This window comes from Drosophila erecta, unplaced genomic scaffold (assembly GCF_003286155.1).
Source record: "Drosophila erecta strain 14021-0224.00,06,07 unplaced genomic scaffold, DereRS2 tig00000126-arrow-pilon, whole genome shotgun sequence".
Classification (NCBI taxonomy): Eukaryota; Metazoa; Arthropoda; class Insecta; order Diptera; family Drosophilidae; genus Drosophila; species Drosophila erecta.
Window position 1 is genome coordinate 6,566,178 of NW_020825209.1, and position 26,004 is coordinate 6,592,181.

At 46.5% G+C, this 26,004-nt stretch overlaps 4 protein-coding genes across 6 annotated transcripts; 3 read left to right on the forward strand and 1 right to left on the reverse strand.

The window, feature by feature from the left end:
• The first annotated feature begins 354 nt into the window (after nt 1-354).
• LOC6550207 (U4/U6.U5 tri-snRNP-associated protein 2) lies at nt 355-2,268 on the forward strand. Of its 2 annotated transcripts, none has more exons than XM_026981771.1 (4): nt 355-510; nt 574-624; nt 683-1,835; nt 1,893-2,268. In XM_026981771.1, exons 1-4 carry the CDS (start codon nt 489-491, stop codon nt 2,146-2,148), a joined length of 1,482 nt encoding a protein of 493 aa, XP_026837572.1. In that variant the 5' UTR covers nt 355-488; the 3' UTR covers nt 2,149-2,268. The 2 variants fall into 2 exon arrangements, with proteins under 2 accessions (XP_026837572.1, XP_001977718.1); XM_001977682.3 differs by having other exon boundaries at nt 361-510; nt 571-624.
• On the forward strand, nt 2,240-3,502 carry LOC6550208. Its single transcript, XM_026981944.1, has 3 exons — nt 2,240-2,243; nt 2,426-2,703; nt 2,757-3,502. The coding sequence occupies exons 1-3, from the start codon at nt 2,240-2,242 to the stop codon at nt 3,156-3,158; spliced, it is 684 nt and encodes a 227-aa protein (XP_026837745.1). The 3' UTR covers nt 3,159-3,502.
• A 326-nt stretch (nt 3,503-3,828) lies between these two features.
• On the reverse strand, nt 3,829-6,079 carry LOC6550209. Its single transcript, XM_001977684.3, has one exon. The coding sequence runs from the start codon at nt 5,943-5,945 to the stop codon at nt 4,476-4,478; it is 1,470 nt and encodes a 489-aa protein (XP_001977720.1). The 5' UTR covers nt 5,946-6,079; the 3' UTR covers nt 3,829-4,475.
• Nucleotides 6,080-6,181: 102 nt separating this feature from the next.
• On the forward strand, nt 6,182-20,196 carry LOC6550211 (zinc finger SWIM domain-containing protein 8). 2 transcript variants are annotated; one of them, XM_001977686.3, is made up of 8 exons: nt 6,182-7,972; nt 13,677-13,919; nt 13,981-14,144; nt 14,273-14,583; nt 14,651-19,411; nt 19,490-19,828; nt 19,895-20,044; nt 20,112-20,196. In XM_001977686.3, the coding sequence occupies exons 1-8, from the start codon at nt 7,693-7,695 to the stop codon at nt 20,176-20,178; spliced, it is 6,315 nt and encodes a 2,104-aa protein (XP_001977722.2). In that variant the 5' UTR covers nt 6,182-7,692; the 3' UTR covers nt 20,179-20,196. The 2 variants fall into 2 exon arrangements, with proteins under 2 accessions (XP_001977722.2, XP_015011137.1); XM_015155651.2 differs by having other exon boundaries at nt 13,680-13,919.
• The last annotated feature ends 5,808 nt before the right edge of the window (nt 20,197-26,004 follow it).

A 26,004-nucleotide genomic window follows, 5' to 3' on the forward strand; every position in this document is an offset into this window, starting at 1 on the left:
ATTTTAGCTGCATGCAACTCTTACTTTTTGCACCTCCGTTAGTTATAAAGACTTCTTATAATTTTCAAGAGATTAAGTTAGGATTAAATATCCTGCATCTTTGTATATTTCAACTTGATAACTCTGATCTATTATATGGTATAACATTCGAAAAAATTGTAAATTCAAAATGAATTAAATTATGAAGTATATAAGTTGTGTCGAACTGAGGCTTTTGTTCGCTGACCCTTAACAAACATTTTTTAAAACTTAAATTTCAGCTTGAACTTTTTTTTAAATTTTTATTCAACTTTAAATGTGAACTTTTGATATTTAGCTGTGTGAACGTTTTGGATGTGACAGTGGAAACAGTTATTACACCACCGCGAAAGGGTTTATCGATTAGCCAAATAATCGATAACTGCGACCAGTCGAACTAGCAGTCAACAAAACAAATCTTAATTTTAGTTTAGGAATAAATGAATTACTGACTAAATCAGCTGGAACAAATGGCGCAAACGCAAGCACCAGGTAACTTCGAAGTCGTTCCAACAAGCCCACATTAATTTCATGTCTGAAACAACCATTTAGCAGCCAAGCGCATGAAGCTGGAGAAGAAGCCGGCGAATCTCGTCGAGGAGGATGGTAACTATTGGGGAGACAAACATGTTTGCAGGGCATTAATCCACGTTTGCATCTGTAGATACGCCTTCTGTGTTCAATCCGAAGTACAGGGTGTGCCCCTACTTGGACACTATCAATCGGAACCTGTTGGATTTCGATTTCGAGAAGCTGTGCTCCATATCGCTGACGAGGATCAATGTTTATGCGTGCCTGGTGTGCGGCAAGTACTTCCAGGGGCGTGGCACAAACACCCACGCCTACACGCACTCGGTGGGCGAGGCGCATCACGTGTTTCTCAATCTTCATACGCTGCGATTTTACTGCCTGCCGGATAACTACGAGATCATCGACTCCTCGCTGGACGACATCAAATACGTGCTGAATCCAACGTTCACACGCCAGGAGATCAGCAAGTTGGATCAGTTGCAGCCGAAGCATTCGCGAACCGTGGACGGTGTTCTGTACTTACCCGGCGTCGTGGGTTTGAACAACATCAAAGCCAACGACTATTGCAATGTGGTGCTGCATGCACTCTCCCACGTCGGTCCACTCAGGGACTACTTCCTGCGGGAGCAAAGCTATGCGCATGTCAAGCGACCACCTGGTGATTCCATGTTCACTCTGGTGCAACGTTTCGGCGAGCTAATGCGCAAGATGTGGAATCCGCGGAACTTTAAGTCGCACGTATCGCCGCACGAGATGCTTCAAGCTGTGGTGCTTTGGTCCAGCAAGCGTTTCCAGATCACGGAGCAAGGCGATCCCATTGACTTTCTGTCCTGGTTCCTCAATACCCTGCACCGCGCCCTCAAGGGCAACAAACAGCCAAATTCCTCTATACTCTACAAGATCTTTCTCGGCGAGATGAAAATCTATACGCGCAAGATACCTCCTGTCGAGTTGGACGACGCGGCCAAGGCGCAACTGCTGGCCACCGAGGAGTACAAGGACCAGGTGGAGTACACAAATTTCATCTACCTCACCTGCGATCTACCACCGCCGCCGCTATTCACCGACGAGTTCCGCGAGAACATCATACCGCAGGTGAACTTATACCAGCTGCTGGGCAAGTTCAATGGCTCCGCCGAAAAGGAGTACAAAACCTACAAGGACAACTTTATGAAGCGCTTCGAGATCACCCGCCTGCCGCAGTTCATAATTCTGTACATCAAGCGGTTCACCAAGAACACGTTCTTCCTGGAAAAGAATCCCACCATCGTGAACTTCCCTATCAAGTGAGTGGTTAAACGCAAGGTATTATTATGATAATTGAAACTTGATTCCATTTTAAGGAACGTGGACTTTGGCGACATTCTGGGCATGCGGCAGCGCGACAAAGATGTCAAGGATACGAAGTACAATCTGGTGGCCAATATTGTACATGACGGCGATCCCAAGAAGGGCACCTATCGTGCCCACATCCTGCACAAGGCCAACGGCCAGTGGTACGAGATGCAGGACCTGCATGTCACCGAGATTCTGCCGCAGATGATCACGCTCACCGAGTCCTACATCCAAATCTACGAACGCTGTGCGGACTCCTCATGATCCACCTGAGTTTTAGTTACTCCTAGCTGTATTTCGGTTAACAAACTCCACGATCCAAAAGTAAAATATGCTGTAGTCGAGTATAGCGACTATGAGTGGCCCTTGAATAGGAGAAATATAGACAAATGTGTTTCACTGTTGAAAAAGGAAAATGCTGATAGGGGGGCTCAATTTTGAAATTCTTCGATCTTACACTAACTTAGACTTAAGACTCACCCGAAGTCTCAAAACACACCGATGTTTAAGCTTTAAGCCTCAGCATCATCATCAGCTGTAGGGCAAAGCAGCCAGATTGCGCATGCGTTGTGCCCACTCCATCCACGACCAAGTGGGTGGATTGGGGCCACGACCAGCAAAAATCGATGCCATCGCCAGTCGTTGGGTGACAGAGTGTTCGGAAGCATGTCGGAGCAGCCGGAGAACACCAGCTACGAGCAGGAGTGCCAACGGGCGGAGCTGTTGGGCATCCAGCCTCCGGATCCCGATGAATTCGAGCGCAAGCGGCAGGCGAGATTGGAGCACGAGTTGGCCGAGCAGGAGGCCGCTGAGGCGGTGGTATGTTCTGACCTCTAACCACACACAAATCGCAACTAAATTTCGCTCCCCAGCTGTTGGAGCAACAAGGCGAAAGCCTGGGCAATGTGGGTGGCAAGCTGGGCGAGCTCAATAGCATCCTGTCCAGCACGCAGCAGAAGCTGAATCGATTCAAGCAAACGGCCTGTGGCAGTTTGACCAACATATTTGCCCGGGCCAGTTCGGGCTCGGTGGATCTTTCGGCGGGCATTGGTAGATCGGGCTCAATCGCCAGCCAGGAGGAGCGTCCTCCCGTACAGGAACAGCCGCTGGCCAAGCCCCCGCCGACGGCTGCCGAGGTTAGCGCCGCCAAGGCGGCCAAGCAGAAGCGCATGGACTCGCAGCTGGATAAGTTGGATGCGCTGATCAACCAGGCGGACAACGCTCAGATAGCCATGAGTGAGCAGACCCAGCAGATGCGTCGCTTGGCCAAGTGAAGTGCCCCTTGGAGCGGGTGATGATCCATTGCTGATCCGCGAAGCCCACAAAAAAAAACACTCGTTGGCTTCATGAAATGAATGTGTATATGATTCCCACTTTATTTGTCCTCCCTCTTCAGGTGATCCTCGTCCCCTGATCCTGGGCAGCCTTTTGTCCCGTTGTTTGCTTCTTTGTTTGGATGAACACATGAGTTTCGCTTAAAACTAAACACAAGTTGAGATTACCCAAAGCGCCTTCAATCACATTATTCGAGTGTGCAGACAGTGCAAGTCATGACTGTCTGCAGTACCGTCTACCGTCTTACAGTCCCGGCGCGCACTGCTCCTCCTTACATTCATCCCGTTGACTCTATATATACATAAAATAGGTGTTTTATATAGTTTACATCAGAGTTTTCAAAAATATATAACATTTTCTCGGCTATTCGTTGACATGTGTAGTTAAAAACAGAATTACAAATGTTGGACAATAATGGTTTTCTTGAAATATTTGTGTAGCTAAATCATAGTTCATACATTTTCTGTTTTAATCGTGTTTCTGGAAATTAACTGATGCATATACATATATACATAAAATATGTTTTTCGTAAACAATAACTTTTCTTTCGTTTAGTTTTTATACATTTTTTTTTTTGGTAAGTCACATTTTGGAAAGCTTTTTTTTTCAGTTCTTTGGAAATATATTAAAATTGAATATTTTCAATAATTCAATTTTACATTGAAACTATTCTTCTAGTTTAATTAAGTGGGAACGTCAAAGTGTAAACAAAAGCAAAATCTTTTTTTTTTCATAACATGAGCAGTGTGTTTTGCAGCTGTAAAGCCAAGACTTTACAAGTCGCATTGGGCTTACAGCCACGGAACGCACTGCCTTTGTGCTAGTAAATACATACATATAGGGAAGACTTGTTCACCACTTAGAAGTCGTTTATCCAGCTAATACTTGTTGCAAAACGTTTGTTAAACTATATAATATATATATGAAACGATCGACTCAAGCAATAAAATCAAATCTAATTTTTCTCCACACAACAAAAAGTATTCTTTGGCGTTATCAATTCCGCGTTCTGTTAATTGATACTAAGCCTATATACAACAAACAATTAAAGCAAAGGATATGAAGATTTGAAATAAAGGCATAGCAGAGTATTATGGATGGAATTGATTATCATGGGTTAACTTAAAGAAATCATCCTAAAATCAGTGTTGACAAGTTACTGGGCCAAGTCGGCTAGGATTGATTCTTGACAGTGGACCACGATTCATAGTGTCTGACTTACAAGCTATGCTAGAATTTTGAATTACGTTGGGGTACTACTTGTCCTCCGAAGAGGTGGAGGTGGACGGGGAGGAGGTGGCCATTTTGACGCAAGACCGCGGCGGGGTGGGGCTTCGCTTGAGCAGTGTCCGCTTGCCGACCGAGTGAGCCGCCGCATCCTCCGAAGCGGTGTCCGTATCCGAGTACTCGTCATCGCTCTCGCTGGCATGTCCTGCATCCGTCTCGTACGGATCATCCACCTTCTGCTGATTGTCGTTCAGCTGGCTCATCTGTTCCGCAGACACATTCAAGGTGACGACGACGCCGTTAGGTTGCTCCTCGTTCTCATAGAAGAAGTACGACAGCTGCAGCCGCTCGTCCGCGCAGTTCAAGCGCAAGGCGTCTGGAATCAATTGGCCGTTCGTCTCGAGTCGCTGCTGAATCTCTAGAAACATGTTTGGTGAAATCTCCATCTGGGGCAGCGTCTGCTCCGCCTGCCACTTCTCCAGAAACGGTGGATTGGTTCCAAAAACGCCGTAGTACAGCTTGCAGGCGCGAAAACAGCGCAGTTCGTTCGAGTCCGGGCGGATGCGACGCAGCACACGGAGCTGTGACTCCACCACGTGCAAAAACATGTATTGTTGCTTCCGGTTGGGCAGCGTGGTGACCAGCACCGCACGACTGCTGGTCAAACAGAACTGAGGCAGCGCTTGAGGCCACAGTGAGTGCAGCAGACGCTTGACCAGCTGCGTCAGCGTGGAGCTTTGGAAGAAGTGGCGCTCAGGGACAGTGGCCGCCGCTCCTGCGGGAAGCCAACGCACTGCATCTGCCCAAATGCGAGCGGCGGCGCCATCTAACATAGTCTGCCCCAAATAACGCATGCAGCGGTTGCAGTACAAGTGATCCTCGCGATTGAGCATGCGCGAATTTGCCACGCTAAAGTTTATGACCACATAGTTGAGGCCATAGAAGAGATCCGTTTCGGCAGGCACCAAGCTAAATGGTTGAGTGTTTCCTGCTGGTCCATGACTGTGGCAAAAGAACTCACTGGGATCCACCACAAAGCTGGGGAACTCCCTCAGCCTGCGATAGCTTTGGGCCGCCACCAATTCTGCGCGACAATCCCGACAGTTGATAGTGATGGCCTCGTTCTCCTGGCAGGAGGGGAGCAGTGGAGCCAGCGGCACCTCAACGGCGCTCCCATCCATGCTGGTCAGATCAATCTGGTTATAGTTGATGCGGAAACAGAAGATGGAGCCACTGACCACGAACGCGGACAGGTGGCATATGTCCATACCGTACTGGTCGTGCCGGATGAGCAGCAGCTCTTCGGCGTCCTCGCTGTCGCTATCGGAGCTATCCAAGTCGATCACTCGATTGTTAGGTTTCTCGCTGATGAAAACATTGTAGTCCCGAATAAAAACGCTTATCACGTGTCTCTGCGAAAACGGTTGGTCGAGTTGCAGGAAGACCACGCCGCTGCGTAGGTTGGGGCGTAGCTCGATGCACAGCCCGGTGAACGGCATCTTAACCAGTTCCTGAAAAAGCTCGAAAAGATTGGAAGTACCAGGAACAAAATGGGCCTATCGTTGTTCGATATTAAGAGCGTTACTTGTCAGAAATTATCGATTGACAAGAAGCGATAGCACAAAATGCAGTGTGACCGTCATTAGGGTTCTAGAAAATCGTACGCGGAATACCGATACTATTATCGACCTTATCGAATATTCAGCTGAAAATGATCGAAAACCGATATCGAGTGTGAGCACTATCGCTGACCACTAACACCAACAACGTTTAGGAGTAAAAGAGTCGACGATGCGATGGGTAAAAACAAAGCCCCGTGTAAAAGTGTCCGAAAACCGTGCGTAGCATCAAACAAATCGTAACTCGGCCAGCGAATCCAGGTGCCGTTGTTTTTGGGGACGCGCGTGCAGTGCCGTTTCAAGTGTCGGTAATCGCCAAAATCCAAAAAAAAATTCAGGATTTTTTTTAAAAAACGTTCGCTAAACGCATTTCGTTTGTTCACTCACAAACACACACACACACGTTAACCTAACACACGCACAGACGCTGACAAACACAACGCGCAGCGCATATACACACACAAAGAAAAGAAGGCAGTGAAAATCGACAAGCGCACGCATGCACACACACACACTGACGAGCACGCAGGCGAAAAAGTGTTGATATATATCCAATATATTGATGTTGTGTGCACCGTTGTTGTTGCTGCTGCTAGTGCTGTGCGAGGGAGTGAGGGCGAACGAGAAAGAGTGAGTGCGGTGCGCGCAGGATAAACCGAAGATGAGCCACAAAGCGAAGAAGTGAAAAAATAATTAACGGCAAAGCGGAGTGCAAAGCGCAGACCGGATAAAAGAGGAGCGTTAACAACAATTACAACGACTGGGGGTCCCCTGCAACAATAACAACCACATCAACAACAATAACAACAGCAGCAGCAAGAACATCAACAACAATAACTACAACTACAAATTGGCCCTCTCATTTCGGCAGTCGCATAGCATAGCCCCATCTCGCTCCCTCTTTTGTTGGGGGATACGAAAAAGTTCACATGCAACAACAACGACAACAAACAATAGCAGTCGCAGTCGACGCGGGCAGAGGCAGCGACAGAGACCGCGGCGCACTGAACGTATTTTGTACATATAAACAAAAATAGTTTTTAAACTCCCCAAATCTAAATCTAAACCTTAAGTTAGAGCTAAAAGTTAAAACTAAAGCCCTAAGCATAAATCTACAGTTAATAAGTTAATTAAAATCAAGCGAGTCAAGAGGAGTGGTGAGAGAGAAAGGGGAGAAGTGAAGGAGAGGAACACAGTGAGAGAGTAAAAAGGGAGAGAAGAACGCTCAAAAGAAATTCGCCTTTTACACGATTTTAAATTGAGCGTTTGGCAGAGATCCATTATACATCCATCCAAAAAGAGAGGAGAGTAACAGTGTGAGAGCGAGAGAGGAAGAGGAGGAAAACAAACAAACGGGGGAGCAGCTGAAAAAGAACAAGAAGCAACTTCAGCAGTAGAAGGAGCAACTGTAAACACACAAAATCTCAGCCTCACGCTGGCGAATCGCAACGGCGGCAACAACAACAGAGGAGGAGGAGGCGGCGGTAACAACAACAACAATGGAGGAGGCGGAGGAGCGGCTGCAGTCGGCGCTGGCGCCGAGGGAGCAGCAGGAGGAGGCGCTGGAGCCGGAGCGGCGGGCAGAGACGCTGCAGGAGCGGCGGCCAACGAATGGAATCCGGAGGAAATGGACCGCTTCAGCTTCGACGACTCCATCCGCTTCGAGGAGGACTCCCTCTGCAGCTGGAGCTCCGAACCGGAATCACTGTGCAACAACTGGCGCGGCTGGAAGAAGCCCGCTGCGGGCAGCGGCGCAGGCAATGGCGGCTTGAGCGGCATGGGTGGAATGGCTGTGGCCGGCGGTTCAGGAGCACCGCCGTTCGGAGGAGCTGGTGCCTCCGGTTCCTGTACACCGGGCGGCAGTGGAATGGCCATGGCCAACACATCAACCTGCGGCAGACATTATGGTGAGTAGCATCTCCATGTTGCTAGGGCGGGATGTAAGTCAGTGCAATCGGACCATTCAGCATTCCCAGTGAAGCTACAGTTGTGGAGTAGAGATACAAATCTTAACTGTATTGAAGAGATTTAGATTTGAGCACCTATTTTTCACCTTTTTGAGGAGAAGGTATCGAATATTTTCCCCTTCTATTCGGAAATTAGAACGCGTTTTAGTTAGAAAAATGCTTGTAACCTAACTTTTCATATGAAAAGCGACATACGTCGCATATGAGAGATATTAAATAATTAATTCATTGCTTGAATCATCATCAATTTCTATACTTTTTTATGTGATTTTGTGTAGAGTGATTTTCTTCCGCTCCATGTTTTTACTAACTCGGTCACACTCAGCTATTTGCAATGCACATCTGGCCACACAGTGCTGCCTGTAATTATACGCATGACCTTTTCGCTTTTGATAAATTCTGTAAAATTGGCTTAGGCAAAACAACGAGCAGGCTGTAATTGTTGTTGCCCTCTGTCTGCAATTGTCTTTTTCGTTTTCCCGCATTTCCTCGAAGTCCTCCACTTATCGCTAAAGTCAAAATCACGACATTGGCTGCCAACATTTTTTATTTCCATTCGTTTATGCGAGTTTCCTTTTTACCTTTTTGCTGCGTCCCTTTGTCTTTCCCTGTGGCTCATTACGCTTGTGTATGTGGCTGGGCCATTGTTTTTTGTTTTTTTGTTTTTGGGCCTGCTAAGAGACGTTCCGTACACGTTTTCGGTATCCTGTGCGCCGTCGCAGCACTATCATCATGTAATATCTGGATATCTGGCTGCGACTGCGCAGTTCGTCCTCGTCGCTGTTTTCTCTCCGTTTCTCCATTCGTCTTCGTCATTTGCCCATCCACTGCATTCTTTGGCGTATTTCCCTTTGTTCGCTCGAGCAATGTTCATGTGGGGGGGAAAAAAGGACTATATTAGGAAGGGTCAAAGGACTAAGCAGAGGGGCAAAATCAAGAGTAACCTCCAACCATCCAGTTGTCCTTTCTGTGGATTCATTGATTGCCAGGGTTGCCAGGTTGTTGATTTGATTGCTCTTGATTGCTTAAAATACAATATGGTGTACTAGCGAATAAATCAAATATTTATTTATATGCACATAGGCAGTTGGTTTGTTTAACTAAAGTATCAATGGTTAATGAGTATGCCACGTTTGTAAAAGTCAAGCTCAAATAGCTCAAGCTATTTTCCTTTGGCGGGAAAACAGCTAAAGAGCTAGCCCTACGGCTGGGTGTGTGTGCAGGGGCACAGCCAGCTGCATTTTCATGCTCGAAAGACATAATAACCGCATCAAAAAACTATATTGCCTCAAAACGATGTTGCTGCTGCCAGCTGAACACGCTGACGCCGACTTCGACTTCGCCATCGACTTCAACGTCGATGCTGAGGCGTCGAGAGCCTCGCTTTGTTGTGTCAAAGAACCTTTTCAAGGATACCACCACAACCTGCCCAAGGGGATGTAATAAAAATAAAGACGACGACGACACGGACGAGAGTCCATTATTCCCTTCGCACCTTGCAGCTCCTCCGCCGCGTTTGCTGTGTCTCCCCAGATATGGTAGTTCTTCAGATAGTTGGAACGGAAGAAGCCCATTGATTTGATCCAGAATTGTCAACGGCTTGCGATGCGGTAGGAGGCTTACACACACATTATAAGCATACACCTGAGCATTCAAGCAGTTTACATGCCATAATTGAAATGTTTTGGACCAAGTTATTGTGTGCGCTGGTAAGGGGGTTTGGTGACCCCGACCTGTTCATGTTTAACTTGCTTACTTATCTGATGCCATTAGAAATCATTAAACAGTATCAGTATATTTCAAATCGAAATGAATTCTGAATATTCAACATCACAACCCTATTTGTATTTGGCTGAATATTTGGCCCTAATTGATAAATACCTTGTCAGTTGTCGTCAAAAGGAAATTGAAATGCCTTTTATACCGAAATGCACATGACCCATGGGTATTCGGTAGAAAATAGTAAATGGTGACACCGATCGATACATATTTAATTAACGTACTGATTGCTTCCCTGCCTGATTTAATTAAACGGCAAATGGCAAAGCTTGTTTTCAGATTGAAATTGATTTTAAACAACATTTCATTAAGACCATTACTTAACTGAATATGCTGACCCCGATTTATTCCCACAACGCAAGTTTTCTTTAAAAGAATAGAACAGCATTTTAAAATAGAAACGGATTCTAAGCAATCCCCCTTAAACTTGTATGATGCTATGTATATGTTCTGGTGACCCCAATAATAATAATAAATTCCATTCCATAACTCTCGCATTAAGAGCTGGCATCCAGGGGATGACAGGAACAACGCAGATGAAGAGCGTTCGCCAAGTGCGCCCCGCATAAACGTGGAACGTGGGACGCATAACGTCGATGCTATACAATGACCCCGAATAAACCGAAACCGTGGAATGGTCACGCTGCAGTGCTGACAATGCAACTTCGTGTCCGTGAGAGGTGTGCGGGCTGCGAGTGTGTGCGTGCCTTGAGTGGCCGGCGTTGCCACATGTCATCATCTAATTAGTGGGTCGAGGCTCGCTCGGTGTCAATTTCGAACTGAAACCGAACCAGAAACAGATACCGATGGCTATGGCGATGCCTGTGACGATACAGATACAGAGACAGCGACCAGCTGTATTTTTCACTTTTCGCCGTGCATATCGGTTTCATGCACTTCCGCAGCCAAAACAATTGCACCAACATATGCAGCACACACATGTGCAGAAATGCTTGCTGGCACTTTGACCTGACCCCTTTTATTGTTATTTGGTTTTTGTGCCGAACAACCTGAATTTGTCGTTGGCGAAATTAAAAAATTCTGTATATTTTCAGCACATTAACAAGTGCATAGGAAGTTAATGGAAAGGCTTTTCAATATATCAATTATGATTAGAAAAGAACCCCCAATGCTTTCTTTCAGTGTAACTCAGTTTTATCACTAAGGGTCTTCAACAGACTTGTAAATTATCATGATCATGACCATTTAACGGTTTTGAGTGGAGAAAACATATTCATTTCGATAACATATGTATTTAGTGTGGGTTAGACTTCACGAGATAAATCCCTTTGGTTAAGTGATACATATGTATGACGTATTTATAGGGGTTTCAAGAAACAACACCGATCGGAGTGCTAAATAGTCGTAGGTAGTGTGACGAATGCATTTGCTGTAGGGGTTCACTTTGGCACCTATTGCTTTACTTTACTTTGCTTTGAGGGGCTCGTACGGCATAACACAAATAACTGGACCATGAGTCTTTGCGTTGCATATTCTCCCTTTTTATTGTTGCACGTTTCGTAAGTGCAACGCATGAAAATGGAAAACAAATTAAAGTGCAAATAAGAACTCCGATGGCGAAGACGCAAGAGCAAACCAGTTTAAAGGGGCAGCAACAGCCTTGATTCTGCAATAAATAAGATCAATGGGAAAAAAGGAATATACCATATACATATACGTGAATCAGTTATTAAGCCTTCTTCAATCAAACCAATCTGACTCATGCGGCCATTCGGATTCCACGAAGTCCCTTTTAACTGAATTTCTCAACTGACAAATGCAATAAGCTGTTGCTCTTGGATTCCTTTCCTCTTCTCGTCAGTCAAACGGAATTAAAATAATTAAAACTGAAAGAAGTTGAGAGTGACATGGAAAGAGTAATATGTCTGCGTTCTGTCGGATCTTCAAAGAAGAGGGAAATTAAATGGAAAGTAAAATACTTTCAATTTTAAATACTTTTATCATAGGTAACTTTATTATATTTCATAGTTCAACATTTAGGCTGAATATTGCAATTTCGAAAGTGCCAACAGGCACTGCTATTCTCCTAGCCTGTGCTGTAGCTGTGTGTATGCATAGCGGACAGGCATGAGCAATAAGTTAGCGCTTGCGGAAAATGACTTTGAATAAAATGGTGCCAAAGTGTCTGAAAATTAAGCGACGACAGAGTAAAGGGGGGTGGGGGGAGGGGGACGAAGCACGAAGAATGGGAGCGGGCCAACGAGCCGACGAACGAGCAAAAGAAAACAAACAAACAAACAAAACAATGAGCTCTTTCGCTCAGTGCTGCCGATTTGGCTCTCTTTTTATGGAGCCCATATACCATATGTTACAAGAAATATTATATACATTTCGAGTTTATGGATGAATAAGTATTTTTTGTTATAACAAGTGGGAATTAATCCTAATATAAGCCATTCTAAGCATACACACTAAAATAACTTTGATTATATTGATTAGAAATATTTCTTATGTGTATGTATTATGTTTTCTTCCAAATTAGGTTAGTTGCACGATAGTTTTCGAATACAGATCCGACTAGAACTGCGATTTGTCGATACCCTACTAATAATTCAAATAGCTGAAAGTGAAATCGCTGAGATCTGTTTATCCTCCTGCTCAAATATTTTATTTGCGTGGGTGAACTTGAACCCTGTTTTTTTTCTTGGTGGCTGCATCATCAGCAACACCACACCATATACATATGTACGTTTGTGTGTGTATACAAAATACAATAACAAAGCTCGCTACTCTTTGTTGAGCTTTGGGGTCATTGTTTTTTTGTTTTCGTTTGTTTGTTTGTTTGTTTGTCTTTTGTGTTCTGCGTTCTGCGTTTTAAAGGCATTGGGAACGAGACCTTTAAAATGCAAGTCCCCTCTTCCATTGCCATTTATTTATTTGCATGCCAATTCAGTGGATTTCTGTTTATCTACAACTCAATTGCGCTGCAAAGATAATGACATTGATTTAGGCAGGGTAAAATTGCGTGGCCAAGTTTCCCGTGTTTTCCCACGACAACCTCATCGCAGAAAACCTATGGTTTATTTAAACAGTCGCGTTGGAAGACGGATTACGTTTCAGACCGGAGGATTATCTTTCTTAATTTTGCATTAATCGAGTTACTTTTAAATATTTACTGGGGCTAGGATGTGTCATCAATTTGATATGATATAGGGAAGGTATAAGCAGATTATAGTTTTATTTGAATACTAGATAACCCAGAAATGATATAGCTAAGGTTCAGCAATGTAAATGATAACGTATAAAAAGATAACAGATGCGACTCTCAGAAATTATATATTTTAAGGATGGTAATATGTAGAATGGGATATAAGCAATCCAAATCCCTATAATATTTAGGACATTGCACTAATCTAATTATCCCAAAATATTTGTGGGGCTCTGATGCGGCATAACTAATATGATTACGCTTACTTTGCTAGACAATCTAATTTACATTTTGTTGACCTGTTGGGGCTATGTGCTCGTTTCTACCCCTGCAAAAACCTCGTGGTTGACCTCCCTTGCGCTGGTCATTGGCCGTTGGCTTCAGAAAAAGTTCTTTAATTAATAAAATGCCCGACATGTGTAACTGGAACATGTGTGTAGTGGAAATATGGCATTAGTCGTTTGGCAGCTTCTCCGTTTCGTTATGGTTTTTCTTTGTTGAACTGGTTGCTTAATTCTGTGCTACAGTTTTGACTGTTATCAAATGGAATATGCCTAAAACAGTGAGAAATAAACTAAAAACTAAGAAGGAACTAAACAGAATATACTGACCAGTATAAGTTTGATTGTGTCACTGCCTTGAAATGCCATTTACTCAGTATCAGATGCCTTCTATATTCCGTTCGCCTTCTTCCAGAAGTATCCACACTGGCCGAACTGGCAGCCCGCTGTGTGGCCTCCTACATACCGTTCGAGCTGGTGGAGCACGTGTATCCGCCGGTGCCGGAGCAGCTGCAGCTGCGCATTGCGTTCTGGAGCTTTCCGGACAACGAGGAGGACATCCGGCTCTACTCCTGCCTGGCGAATAGCTCGGCGGACGAGTTTAATCGCGGCGACTCATTGTTTCGGTTGCGAGCTGTCAAGGATCCGCTGCAAATAGGTATGTTTGTCCAGCGCCATGCGATAAATGCTAGATGCAAACTAAACCCATTCAATTGCAGGCTTTCACCTCTCGGCCAGCGTGGTCAATCAGACGCCGCGTGCCTACTTTAATGTGGCCGTCACCTTTGATCGCCGACGCATCTCCTCTTGCAACTGCACCTGCACCTCGTCCGCCTACTGGTGCTCCCATGTAGTCGCCGTTTGTCTGCATCGCATCCATTGCGTAAGTATGGCGGGAACACAAGTATTAAATGGGTTTTTGTTGATTCTCCCAAGTGCTATCATATAACTTGGAATCATGTTCAAAGGGTATAATCTAAAAGGGTAACTTACAATTTTTTCGTCTTGCAGCCCCAGGAGGTCTGTCTGCGTGCTCCGGTATCGGAATCATTGACTCGCCTCCAACGCGACCAGCTGCAAAAGTTCGCCCAGTATCTGATCAGCGAGCTGCCTCAGCAGATCCTGCCGACAGCCCAGCGGCTCCTGGATGAGTTGCTCAGCGCCCAGCCCACGGCGATCAACACTGTGTGCGGTGCACCCGATCCCACGGCTGGAGCCTCGATCAACGACCAGACCAGCTGGTATCTGGACGAGAAGACGCTGCATAACAATATTAAACGGATCCTCATCAAGTTCTGTTTGCCCGCCCCGATTGTGTTTAGGTGAGTATTCTTGTACTGCTTTCTGCCCAAACTATTTGGTAATTTATGGCCCTCCCTATCGCCGCAGCGATGTCAACTATCTGACGAACTCAGCTCCCCCAGCGGCGGCCGAGTGGAGCTCGCTACTCCGACCGCTGCGAGGACGTGAGCCGGAGGGCATGTGGAATCTACTATCGATCGTACGCGAGATGTACAGGCGCTGCGATCGGAACGCAGTGCGTCTGTTGGAGATTATCACGGAGGAGTGCCTGTACTGCGATCAGATACTCATCTGGTGGTTCCAGACAAAGCTGGCGCTGATGATGGGCTCGCACGGGCACTCGGGCGGTAAGCACTCCAACACTCACTCCAACTCCACGGCTCTGCAGCATGCTTGCAGTTCGCTGTGCGACGAAATCGTTGCACTGTGGCGATTGGCAGCGCTCAATCCCGGCCTGGCGCCGGATGAGCGGGATATGCTGCACGCCCAGTTCACGGCCTGGCATTTAAAGATTCTTGACCGTGTGGTCAAGAGCAGGATGATGCCGTCGTCGTACACCAACAAGCACCAGCAGAACTCGAGATCCGAGACGGAACTGTTCATCGGCTTTAAACCGGCAATCGAAGCGTGCTACTTGGATTGGGAGGGCTACCCCATTCCGGGAGTGACGCACACCCACGACACTAATCCTATCTACTACTCGCCGTTCACTTGCTTTAAGCACACGGACCTCAAGGGCGAATCCAACAATCCCGGCCAGCTGAATGCCACCCAAGCGCTGATGTCGAACAACAAGCACTACAATTACTTTAGTGCCTCCAGCGATCATGGCATGCACGCAGGAGCCTTCAAGCAGCGGTTGGACCGGCCTTTTCGTGAGTCACGATTTTATACAAATCCGGCGGATCTGGAGGGAGGAGCAGCGTTGGCGGCCGGAGGATCTGGCCGGTTTTCCACGGGACTGGGTTCCGTTGCTGTGGGAGGAGCTGGCGCAGGAGGTTTGGGCCAGATAAGCGGAGGAGTAAACAACTCTGTTGGAGGGTCAGCGGGCTCCGAAGTAAATGCCGTGCAGCAGCAAATGCCCAGTGGCTCGGCGGGAGTCGGTGGCTCTGCGGCAAATGCCAAGGTGGTGGTTGCAACGGATGGCAATCGTTCGAGTGCCAGCAGCGAGGGATTCTGCGAAAACGACGATTTCGGTGGAGACACCAGCAGTAGTCACAACTACTGTCCACCTGGACAGGCGGTTGTGCCTGGCCAGAAATCGGCACTCACGGAATCGGATTCGCAGAGCAGCTTCGATGCAGTTTCGCAGCAGAGCAAAGATGAGCCACCAGTCGGAGGTGTGGGTGTGGCAGTGGGCGTTGAACAAGCTCTTTCCACATCGGACACTTCTTCGGCCTCCTCCTCGTCTTCATCTGCTTCTACAGCTTCGGGGAGCTCTAATAGTTCCACGTCCTCCATGCTGATGACTGGACAGGAGGCGACTGTTGGGGTAGGTGGCGCTGTGCAGCAACCACCTCGTCGCCTCAGCAAGGATGAATCCTTTAGCAGCAGTAGTGACGAGTTTAACCAAGGGGCCGTGGGTGGATCAGCAGGTCGAGTGGCTATGGCCTCCAGTGGAAGCGGATCAGGTGCTGGCGACGCAGTAGCGGGAGGAGCGGGATCAACAGCTGGCGGAGATCTGACGCCGGTGCCCAGCACGTCGGCAGCTGCCCGAGCTGCCTTGGCCGCCAGCTCCACGGTGCCCGTAATTTCTACTTCATCTCATCTCGCAACCAACGCCGCTGGAGGCTTGGCAGTGCTGGGTGTGGGTGCTTCGCCAGACCAGCCTTGCACCTCATCCGTGCATGCAGCACGAGTCCTGGCAGCTGCAGTGGCTGCTTCCAGCGACAAGCCGCATGTATTCTCCAATGTCCGGCCCACAGAGGATGCCTGGGATATACTGCTGGCCAGAGCCGAGGGTCTACATGCCCACGGTCACGGGGGTGAGGCTTGCATCCTGGCCGTTCGCCTGGCGGAGCAAATGCTGGCCAATCCGCCAAACCTTCTTCTGGAACTGCCACCCGCGCCCAAGAGGAAGGGCAAGAAGCAAAACGTGAATCCCATCTCGCATCAGCTGACAGTTGTGGCCTCTGCTACGCTGTCCAAGTGTGCTTTTCTCTGCACAGTGCTGTCGGAGAACTCTGAGCACTACCACATCGGATTTCGGATATGCCTGTTCGCCTTGGAGATGCCGCGACCGCCAGCAAGCACCAAGCCCCTGGAGGTCAAGCTGGCCAACCAGGAGGCGGACATACTGGCTCTACTGAAGCGTCTGCCGCTGGGATCCGCGGAGCTGCAAGTAATCCGAGAGCGAGCTGAGCAACTGCGCAGCGGAACCTTTAAGACGCGAGGAGAGGCCCTGTTGCCGATTAACCTGGCCACGTTTATTTTCGATGCTCTGGTTACCCTTAGCCCTGCTGGCGGATCCACAACTGTCCCTGGAGTGGCATCCTCTAGCGGTGTATCAAGTGCGTCTGGCAAATCTATGGTCAATTCAGGCGCTCGTTTACTGCTCTATAAGCACAACAGCGACGAGAGTCTTGGATTCGATGCTGCTGTCGCTGCTCTAGGACTAAAAGCCAATGTCTCGGAAGCCGAGCATCCGTTGTTGTGCGAAGGAACCCGCCGGCAGCGCGGTGATCTTGCCCTGACATTGCTTTCGCATTACAAGGATGAGCCGCGCAAGATAGCCAAGATCATGGATAAGCTGCTGGACAGGGACATACACACGCTTCTAAATGCGCCACTCCTGCCCGCTTACTACTCGAGTAATCCGCCTGTGAGGACGCGAAGTAATCAGCCAACGCGCAGGGAGGAGCACGATTATGGAGGCGGCACTGGATGTGCCTCCTCCAGCTGCAATCCGGTAGCCAATTTGTGTGAGCTCCTGCCGGCGGATTACGGCAGTGTGGGAGGAAACAGTCGACCTCACAGCTCCACGAGTGCCGAACTGGAACTGAGCATGTGCGCCCTGAGCATGGCCAGCAGTGGCAGTCAATCGGGAGGCGTTCAAGGCATGGTGCCCACACCGAATGCGGCGGGAACCACGGGAACACCCAGTTCCAGCAGCACGACGGCCAGTGGGAGCCAGAATCCCAATGGTAATCCCAGTGGCAGCGGTGGAGGAGGAAATGGCGGTGGTGGCAATGGCGGAGGAGGCGGCGGTGGTGGTGGAGGAGGAGGTGGAGGCTCCACCAGTAGCCGGAGCAAGGAAAGCCGCTACAAGGGAAAGAGAGCATATCCCTCGATACCTAACCAGCCATCGGAAGCCAGTGCCCACTTCATGTTCGAGCTGGCCAAGAATGTGCTTACCAAGGCCGGCGGCAATAGTTCCACATCGCTGTTCACCCAGGCAAGTACCAGCCAGAATCACCATGGACCTCACCGTGCCCTCCACATGTGTGCTTTCCAACTAGGGCTGTATGCCCTCGGTCTGCATAACTGTGTGAGTCCCAATTGGCTATCGAGAACGTACTCGTCGCACGTCTCCTGGATCCTGGGTCAAGCCATGGAGATTGGTGCGCCGGCGATTAGTTTTCTAATTGACACTTGGGAGGCGCACCTCACGCCTCCCGAGGCGGCTGGCATGGCGGATCGCGCGTCACGTGGATGGGACAGTAACATGGTTTATCCGGCGGCGGAGCTGGCCTTGTCCGTTCTGCCCCACGCAGCTGCCCTCAATCCCAACGAGATCCAGCGTGCGATCCTGCAGTGCAAGGAGCAAAGCGATCTGATGCTGGAGCGGGCTTGTCTCACGGTGGAGACAGCTGCCAAGGGCGGCGGAGTCTATCCGGAGGTCCTGTTCCAGGTGGCCCGCTACTGGTACGAGTTGTACATGCGGAACACGCCGAACAACAGCGAGTTCGAGCCGCACGACGACACTATGGACCACTCGGCCGTGAGTCTGAGCGCCCTGATCGAGTCCCAGCAGCAGCATGAGCTCCAGCAGCAACAACAGGCAGTGCAGCAGCAGCAGGCGGTTCAGCAGCAACAACAGGTGGTGCAGCAACCGCAGCAGGTGGTGCAGCAGCAACAACAGCTTGGCATGCCCAATCCCGTGGTGCCAGGCGGCGTTGGCCCCGGACCCGGGCTGCCCGTAGCAGTGCCGCCACCAGTAGTTGGTTCTGTGCAAAATCCGCAGGCGCAATTCCAACCCGTGGGCGTCGCCTCACTGGCTCCCCTCGGACTGGCGCCATATCCACCTTACAGCTTCTGCCAGGGCTTGTATGCGCACCATCACAACCTAAGCTATCCGCCCGGTCAGATGCAAATGTTCATTTCGGCAGGACCGCCGCCACCACCTCAAGCATACGGTGGATACCAGCAGCCGCCGCCGCAGCAGCCGTCCAATCCGCAGCAGCAGCAGCAGGTTGTGCAGCAGCAGGTGCAGCAGCAGCAGCAGCAGGTGGTGCAACAGCAACAGCAGCAGGTTCAGATGGGAGGTCAGGCGCCACCAGGTCATCCCGGGCAGCAAGGTCATCCGGGCCAACCGCCGTCTGGCTTCCAGCAGCAACCACCGCCATTCCAGGCGCTGCCGCCGCAGGCCTACCAGGCAATGCAAGCGGGTCCTCCAGGCCCGCCGATGGGTCCGCCTCAGGGCTACTATGGCCCACCCCCACCACCACCTCCGAACGGACCGCCTGGTGTGGGCGTCGGTGTTGGAGTCGGCGTGATGCCAATGCGCCAGCATCAGCACCAACATCCCGTTTACCCCTTCATGCAGCAGGCGCCGCCGCAACCACAGCAGCAGCAACAACCGCCGCCCTCGCAGCCACCCGTGCGACAACGACAGCCGCATCAGTTTACGTGAGTAATCCCAACCATAAGCCTCATTCGTGGGCAGCTTAAGGGCGTCATTAACTGATTGCTACTTCTTTTCTGTAGACCCACCCAGCTGCGATATCTGCTGGCTGCTTATAACGTAGGCATGCTGGCCATGGAGACACTGGCGCGACGCGTCCACGACGATCGGCCGCAGGCGAAGTATGCCCGGAATCCACCGTACGGCGAGGATGTGAAATGGTTACTGCGGATCAGCAAGAAACTGGGCACCCAGTATCTGCACCAGTTCTGCATCTGTGCGGTAAACTCGATCGTCAGTCCGTTCGTGCTGCACGACGTGGCCATTGAGTCCGCCCACTACCTGGGCAGGAACAATCACCAGATGGTGATGCAGCACCTGCGTTCTGCGCTCACGCCTCTCGTTCAGAAGTGCCAGCAGATGTGAGTACTCAGAGTGCTGTTGTGCGAATGATCTTAAGCTAATGTGGACTCTTTCCGTTGTGGCAGGTACATCCAATGCATCCACCAGAAGCTGTACCATCTAACCCAGGGTGATTATGAGGAGTTTGCCAGCATTGTGGTGGCGGCACGCGCCGCTTTCCAGATTACGCCGGAGGGGAGCGCGCAATTCAAGGACTGGCTGCAGTCTATCAAGCGGTAAGTTATCCTGCGATGTGGAGCTGGCTGTATGCCTACTAAATTGGGTGCTTTAATCCATTGGCAGATCGAAGTCGTGCAAGAAAGAGCTGTGGACCCAGATCAATGCGGCCCTACAGAGCAACTCCAAATGACAAAGACTTGACTCCTGCAATCTAATGACGGCAGTGGCAACAACGGCATTGGCGACGACGGCGGCAGCAGGGACATCGGCCACGGCTGAGTGCAAGACAACAACGGTGGCTGCGAGTAGCAGCGGCAACAACAGCGCTGGTAATCACAACAACGTCGGCAACAGCAGCAGCGGCGGCGCTACCACCACCACCAACAACAACAACAGCAACGGCGGCAACACCAACATCGGCATCAGCGACTCTGTGAACGGACACAACCATCATCATCACCACCATCACCACAGGCATCATCATTTGCTGGAAACGCCGGCCAGCACCTCTGCGGGATTAGCAACAGCAACTGCAGCAGCAGCAGCAGGAGGAGGAACAGCAGTAGTAATCCCAGTGGCAGCAGCACCGGTTGGCAATGCACCAGCAACAACATCGTCAACGGCATCAGCTGCAGTTGCAGTTGCAGCAACTTCAGCACCTCCAACCAGCGTGGCTAATTGCGAGCGATCAGAGCGAAGACCACCATTACTGGGAGCACCACCGGCGCTGTCCACTGCCAGCAACAACAACGGCCGATCGGCCGCAGCGCTCGCTTATCAATCGCTGATGCCGAACTACTATCCCAGCACGCAGCAGCTGCACATGCATGGCCATGCCCGGGGTCATGCGCACCCGCCGCAGCACGGGCATCCCCATCCCCACCAGCAACCCCAGCCACATCCGCATCCTCACGCGCATCCGCACCCACACCCCCATCAGTACCAACTGCAGTCGCTAAGCCACTACCATCAGCAACTTTAACAACGTGTCGCTGGCACTGCCCACGGGCACGGGCTACCAGTGGCTGGTGCGCCTGCTGTTCCTGCTGCAGCGTCGTCGCTATGTCGGTCGCAGGAACAAGACGGCAGCGACGGCGTCGGTCGATGTGGAGGACGAGGAGGAGGCGCAACTGCAGCAGCCAGCGGAAGTTGTGCCTGTCGGCGATGAGGCTGCCCAGGGAACCATCGCCACTTGGCTCTGGCTGTGGCTGCTGGTGTTGCTGGTGCTGCTGTTGGTCCTGGGCTTGCCGCTGCTGCTGATGCTCCTCCTCTGATCCGCATCCACACCCACAGCCATTCCCCTCCCGAGAACCACCGCACTTAGTTCATGTTAAACATAGTTCTTATTTGTATCTTCAGTTTTCGTTAGGCATTTTTTTTTTTCGTGTTTAATCAATCTATACTTATGGAGCCACTTTTCAGGCGTGGTGTGTGTGTGTGTGCGCGCACATTTAGACTGAGATATCTGCCAACAACAACATATACCGATGGCCATACACACGCACACCCCGCGCACAACAACAACAACACCCACAACCTTGGAACATGAAAAGGCTCTGTTTGATTTTTCAGAAATGTGTTCAGTTAAACTAACGTATTTATAGACGATCTATCAAATAGTTTTCTACACCTACAGCTAAAAAAAAAAACACTTGGACTTATACATATATGCTTACGATCCCTAAACCTAACTTTAAATCATTTTCACTAACACCAGCTTCGCAAAACGTAAAAATACCAATCTTCTTCTATATATATTTTGTAGTCTTAAGTATAAAGAAAAGAAACGGTTTATATACCTTATACATATTTAATACCTGTGGTTAAGCAATTTTTTAGGATTTTCAAATTTATTTGACCAACAACATCCAAAGCACACGAACCCCATCGATGCACTAGAAATTCTCCGCTGAGCAGTTTGTTTTGAATGTTTAACTAGCAAACGATCTCAACTAAAGTATCCTCACATATTCAGTTGTGTAAGAAGTACTACGTTCGAAAATTGCGGGCAGAGTGAAAATGGAAAGCATTAAAATCGTTTCGAAAGTGCCGAAAAAGGAAATTCGAAATGATTTGACAGCGCCAAGCCCACAAACAGCTGAATCTGATGGATGTATATCTAGGTCTATACAGCTAAACTATAGATAGCGAATATTGGGAACAAACTGCCCGGATTTCTGTTGCTTCGACCGATGTGTGTCCGTCTTACCCGATGATAACAACCGAGCAAAGACAGCAGATCGAACAGATTTCTAGATAACGCAAATCATTATGCTCACACATGCACATACACACTTTTTATGATATACAACTATTGAAAGAAAATGGTTTTTGTTGGTTAATCAAACGAGTTTAGCTGAATCATCAGAAGAGGAGTTTCTATTTTTACATTTAAAAAATAAACAAAACAAAAAAAAACAAAAAACTACAAAAACAAATGAAAAAAATATATATTTTTTTGCTTTACAAATTTTGTTTATATTTTAAAACCCTTTTTAATTATTTTTTTATTGGTTTTATATCCACGCATATAAAACATTCTTATTATTAAACCATTAATACACAAAAGATACAAAAAGCAAACGAAAAAAAAAGATGAACAAACAATTTTTTTTATTATATACAAACAGTGCTGTTTTGAATAAATATGGTTTTTTGGATTTATTTCAAAACGCAGTGAAAAGCGAAAAAAAAACGAAACAAAAAACAAAAGCAAACAAAATAATCTATGTTGGTTTTATTTTTCTTGGTTTCTTTTTCAGATCACATAATTTCTTAACTTAAACGTTGCTTTTGAGTTCGTATTATTATAGTTTAATTGATTTTCTTGCGGTTTTGCAACCCGACCCCATCATTCCATCATTCCAATCCAACGCAAAACTATAAAGGAAAACTGCCCCTTTCTTGAGGATTCAGTAATGTTACATAAATATTATACATAACTAGTTATACACGATCGCGAGCACCTGAAGATTCCTCGAGTGCAGGCGGCCTGAGCTGAGCTCCTCGGGATTTCGGTTCCGTGGATTGGTATCGAAGCCACCGGAACGCCTCAGTCCCCGCTAATGGTTGTAAATACGGACGACGTCTTATATAAGTATTGTAAGTCCTTTGTGTTTTTGTATAATTACGAGTAAAGCAACCAGAAACCGATTATAATGCGTAAAAAAATGAAATTACATCGAGTCCATACCGATTTCGATTTGGATTCGCATTCTGTAAGCAATCGCGTAATTTGTAAACTTTTAGTAGGCAGTGTTTTATACAAAGAAAATAGCAAAAAAAAAAATGCCGAGAGCAACTTAATCTATTTATATAAACTAAAACAAACGCAATCTGTAAATGAAAATTAACATGTTTTTAAATTACACTATAGTTGACTTTTTCCGTGAAAAAAGAAGTAAAACCCAATTAGAAACGAAGGCAGAGGATTTATCGCTTTGTTCAACATTAATATTTGTAAAATATCAATAACCCCAATTAGCAAACCGATCGAAAACGAATTGTGGAAATATAACCATAGCAACTTAACTTGCAGACAAATGAAGACCATTACCCATTGACTCGAACCACTCACTCAATAACAATAATTGATAAGTAAAACGAACAAACCAACAAAATTCGATCTAAAATAATAATAATAAATGCGAACATAATGTTAACGTAGCCGATTAGCCTTTAGATCACATATAGCGCATATTTTACACAAGCGTAGTGAAACAATTTCCCAAAATAAACCTTAAAGCTCCACGAACCCCAACTACACAGATCCATAAATCACCACCTACACCAAGGCAATTGAGGTTTAAGTTTAAACTCCAAGGCATCATCTTAAGTAGTAAAGTTTTAAATTCGAAAAAATTATATACCATACTATCACATATATAAAATCTCAAAATCCAGCAATTAATTTCCTTCGTGTAATGGTAAAAATCGAAATTTTCGACATTGTGTAGATTTTTAAGATCTGTCCCATATCATTTAACTGCCACTGACATTAGATTCATTTTAGAACAATATCAAGAAACTAATGCCGATGTCAAGGATAGTAAGTTGCTTGTCAGAGGTATTCATTTCAAGATTCAGTTGCCACCAATTTGGTCGTAGGATTCCACGAATCCCCACAAGACATGCATACAATTATCCTTGCACCCTGGCGTGTATATAGCCATACACTAGATCATCCGGAGCTGATCGTGATGTGGATAGAGTGCGGCTATATTAGCTATGTAGCTTGCGAATCAACTTCACGATCGGTTCTGCACCACATACATACATATATAGAAAACTCCCATATATATTTACAGATACATATATAAAATTGAAGAGGACATAAATTAATATTTAATCTTAAGTCGGAAATAAAACATTACCTCATACTTTAAAAACTTATGAAGACAGTTACAAGTAGAACACTCGAAAATATATAGATTATATACCATTTACACGATAAATATAGGCCATTTTTTTGTAGCAATCGAACTTAGGCTTTATGAAATTCAATCATTTGTGAAACGAATAGCAGCTATGATTTTCAGCTGTGAGAGAGAAAGGGAAACCGAGGGAAAGTGCAGTTTAAACGGGATGTTCCTTGTGAAGAACTGGAGGTTAGGATTATCTCCCATCCCGGGGAATCCCCCATTGGCGCCTTTCTCTACTCATGGCTCTTTGTACATGTTTGCACTGTAAAAATAAAATATTAAACATATAAATATATAAATTGCTTGCTAAAAAAGTTTAAACAAACGAATGGAAAACGCGCAAAGTTTAACATAAAATATATACATACATAAAGCGACGTTATTTATATATACGCCTACAGAAACATGCAAAAAAACTATTATATACAAAAAAAATATATACATACATATATAAAAATATATATATATACAATACTTATTTACATTGCGTATTTTAGCGTTTTATTCGACATCGGAAATAAAAATAAAACCAAAAACCAATCGTAGAAACGCTACAAAAGTGTTCTTTTTAACGAAAAAAAAAATAAATAAAAATAAATACAGAGAGCGAAAAATAGAATATTAAATTAAGCAACAGAAAATATTTATACACTGAGAAGCAGCGGCGAGTTAAAAGTTTGAATATAAAAAACAGATGGGTGAGCGACAAATTTTTAATTGTATATTTAATTTTACAAAAGCAAATATGTTTTTTTTTATCAATCGCTGTAAATATCAAGCAACAAAATTTTCTGGCGGGCTTTTTTGAGTTTTTTTTTTATTTTAAACTGTCTCCACTATTCGGGTAGAGCCCCCAGACACGCCCCCTGAAACCTACACCACTACAATGCAAAGCTTTAATTCATTGCCACACACACACTAACAACCACACAGCAATGCAAAAGTGCTTTAAACATAAAAAATATGTTTCTCTTAAGTAAATTTGAAAACTTTATACAAACAGACGAAACTCAAGAACACAGAAAACAAGAACTCTGCCAAAATCAAGCTAATACAGACGACAAAATAAAAATAAAATAAAAAACAGAAATCTTCTCTAAAAAATAGCAACAAATTGTAAACAAGAATATAATACGAAAATAACTAATTATACATAAATGATTGAATAACGAGTTGATGAGCAGAACGAATAACAAGAATGGAAATTAAAAAGCTTATTTTATATATTCAAACATACAACAATAAAATAAACCAAAATGACCATTAATGAACTAAATTATATACGAACCGAAATATAGTGTATATGAATGATTTTTAACCATGTAAAGAATTTGAACCAGTCTCTTTCGAATTTTATTCGTTTTCAAATGATCCGAAGAGCAAGAAGCAGCAGCACACAGAGTTAGGGAGGGAGAGAGAGGAGAAGGGCTAGAGCAGCGCATTATTATTAACTAATTTAATATGCAATATATCTACTATATTTCAAAAAAAACAAAATAATACAGATATATGAACGAGGAAAATAAAAATATACACCGCAAAGGAGAACATAAAATGAACACATTTTAAAACAATGAAAACGAAACAGAAAAAAT

What these genes read in the sequence shown, in the direction of transcription:
- LOC6550207 (XM_001977682.3), top strand. Translation starts at nt 489, where the DNA reads ATGGCGCAAACGCAAGCACCAG. An exon ending in GGCGCAAACGCAAGCACCAG is followed by an intron (nt 511 to 570) that starts GTAACTTCGAAG and finishes ACAACCATTTAG; the next exon opens with CAGCCAAGCGCATGAAGCTG. An exon ending in GAATCTCGTCGAGGAGGATG is followed by an intron (nt 625 to 682) that starts GTAACTATTGGG and finishes TTGCATCTGTAG; the next exon opens with ATACGCCTTCTGTGTTCAAT.
- LOC6550208 (XM_026981944.1), top strand. An exon ending in AGGAGGCCGCTGAGGCGGTG is followed by an intron (nt 2,704 to 2,756) that starts GTATGTTCTGAC and finishes TTCGCTCCCCAG; the next exon opens with CTGTTGGAGCAACAAGGCGA.
- LOC6550209 (XM_001977684.3), bottom strand. Translation starts at nt 5,945, where the DNA reads ATGCCGTTCACCGGGCTGTGCATCGAGCTACGCCCCAACCTACGCAGC.
- LOC6550211 (XM_001977686.3), top strand. Translation starts at nt 7,693, where the DNA reads ATGGACCGCTTCAGCTTCGACGACTCCATCCGCTTCGAGGAGGACTCC. An exon ending in CAAGGATCCGCTGCAAATAG is followed by an intron (nt 13,920 to 13,980) that starts GTATGTTTGTCC and finishes ATTCAATTGCAG; the next exon opens with GCTTTCACCTCTCGGCCAGC. An exon ending in TGGCTGCAGTCTATCAAGCG is followed by an intron (nt 20,045 to 20,111) that starts GTAAGTTATCCT and finishes ATCCATTGGCAG; the next exon opens with ATCGAAGTCGTGCAAGAAAG.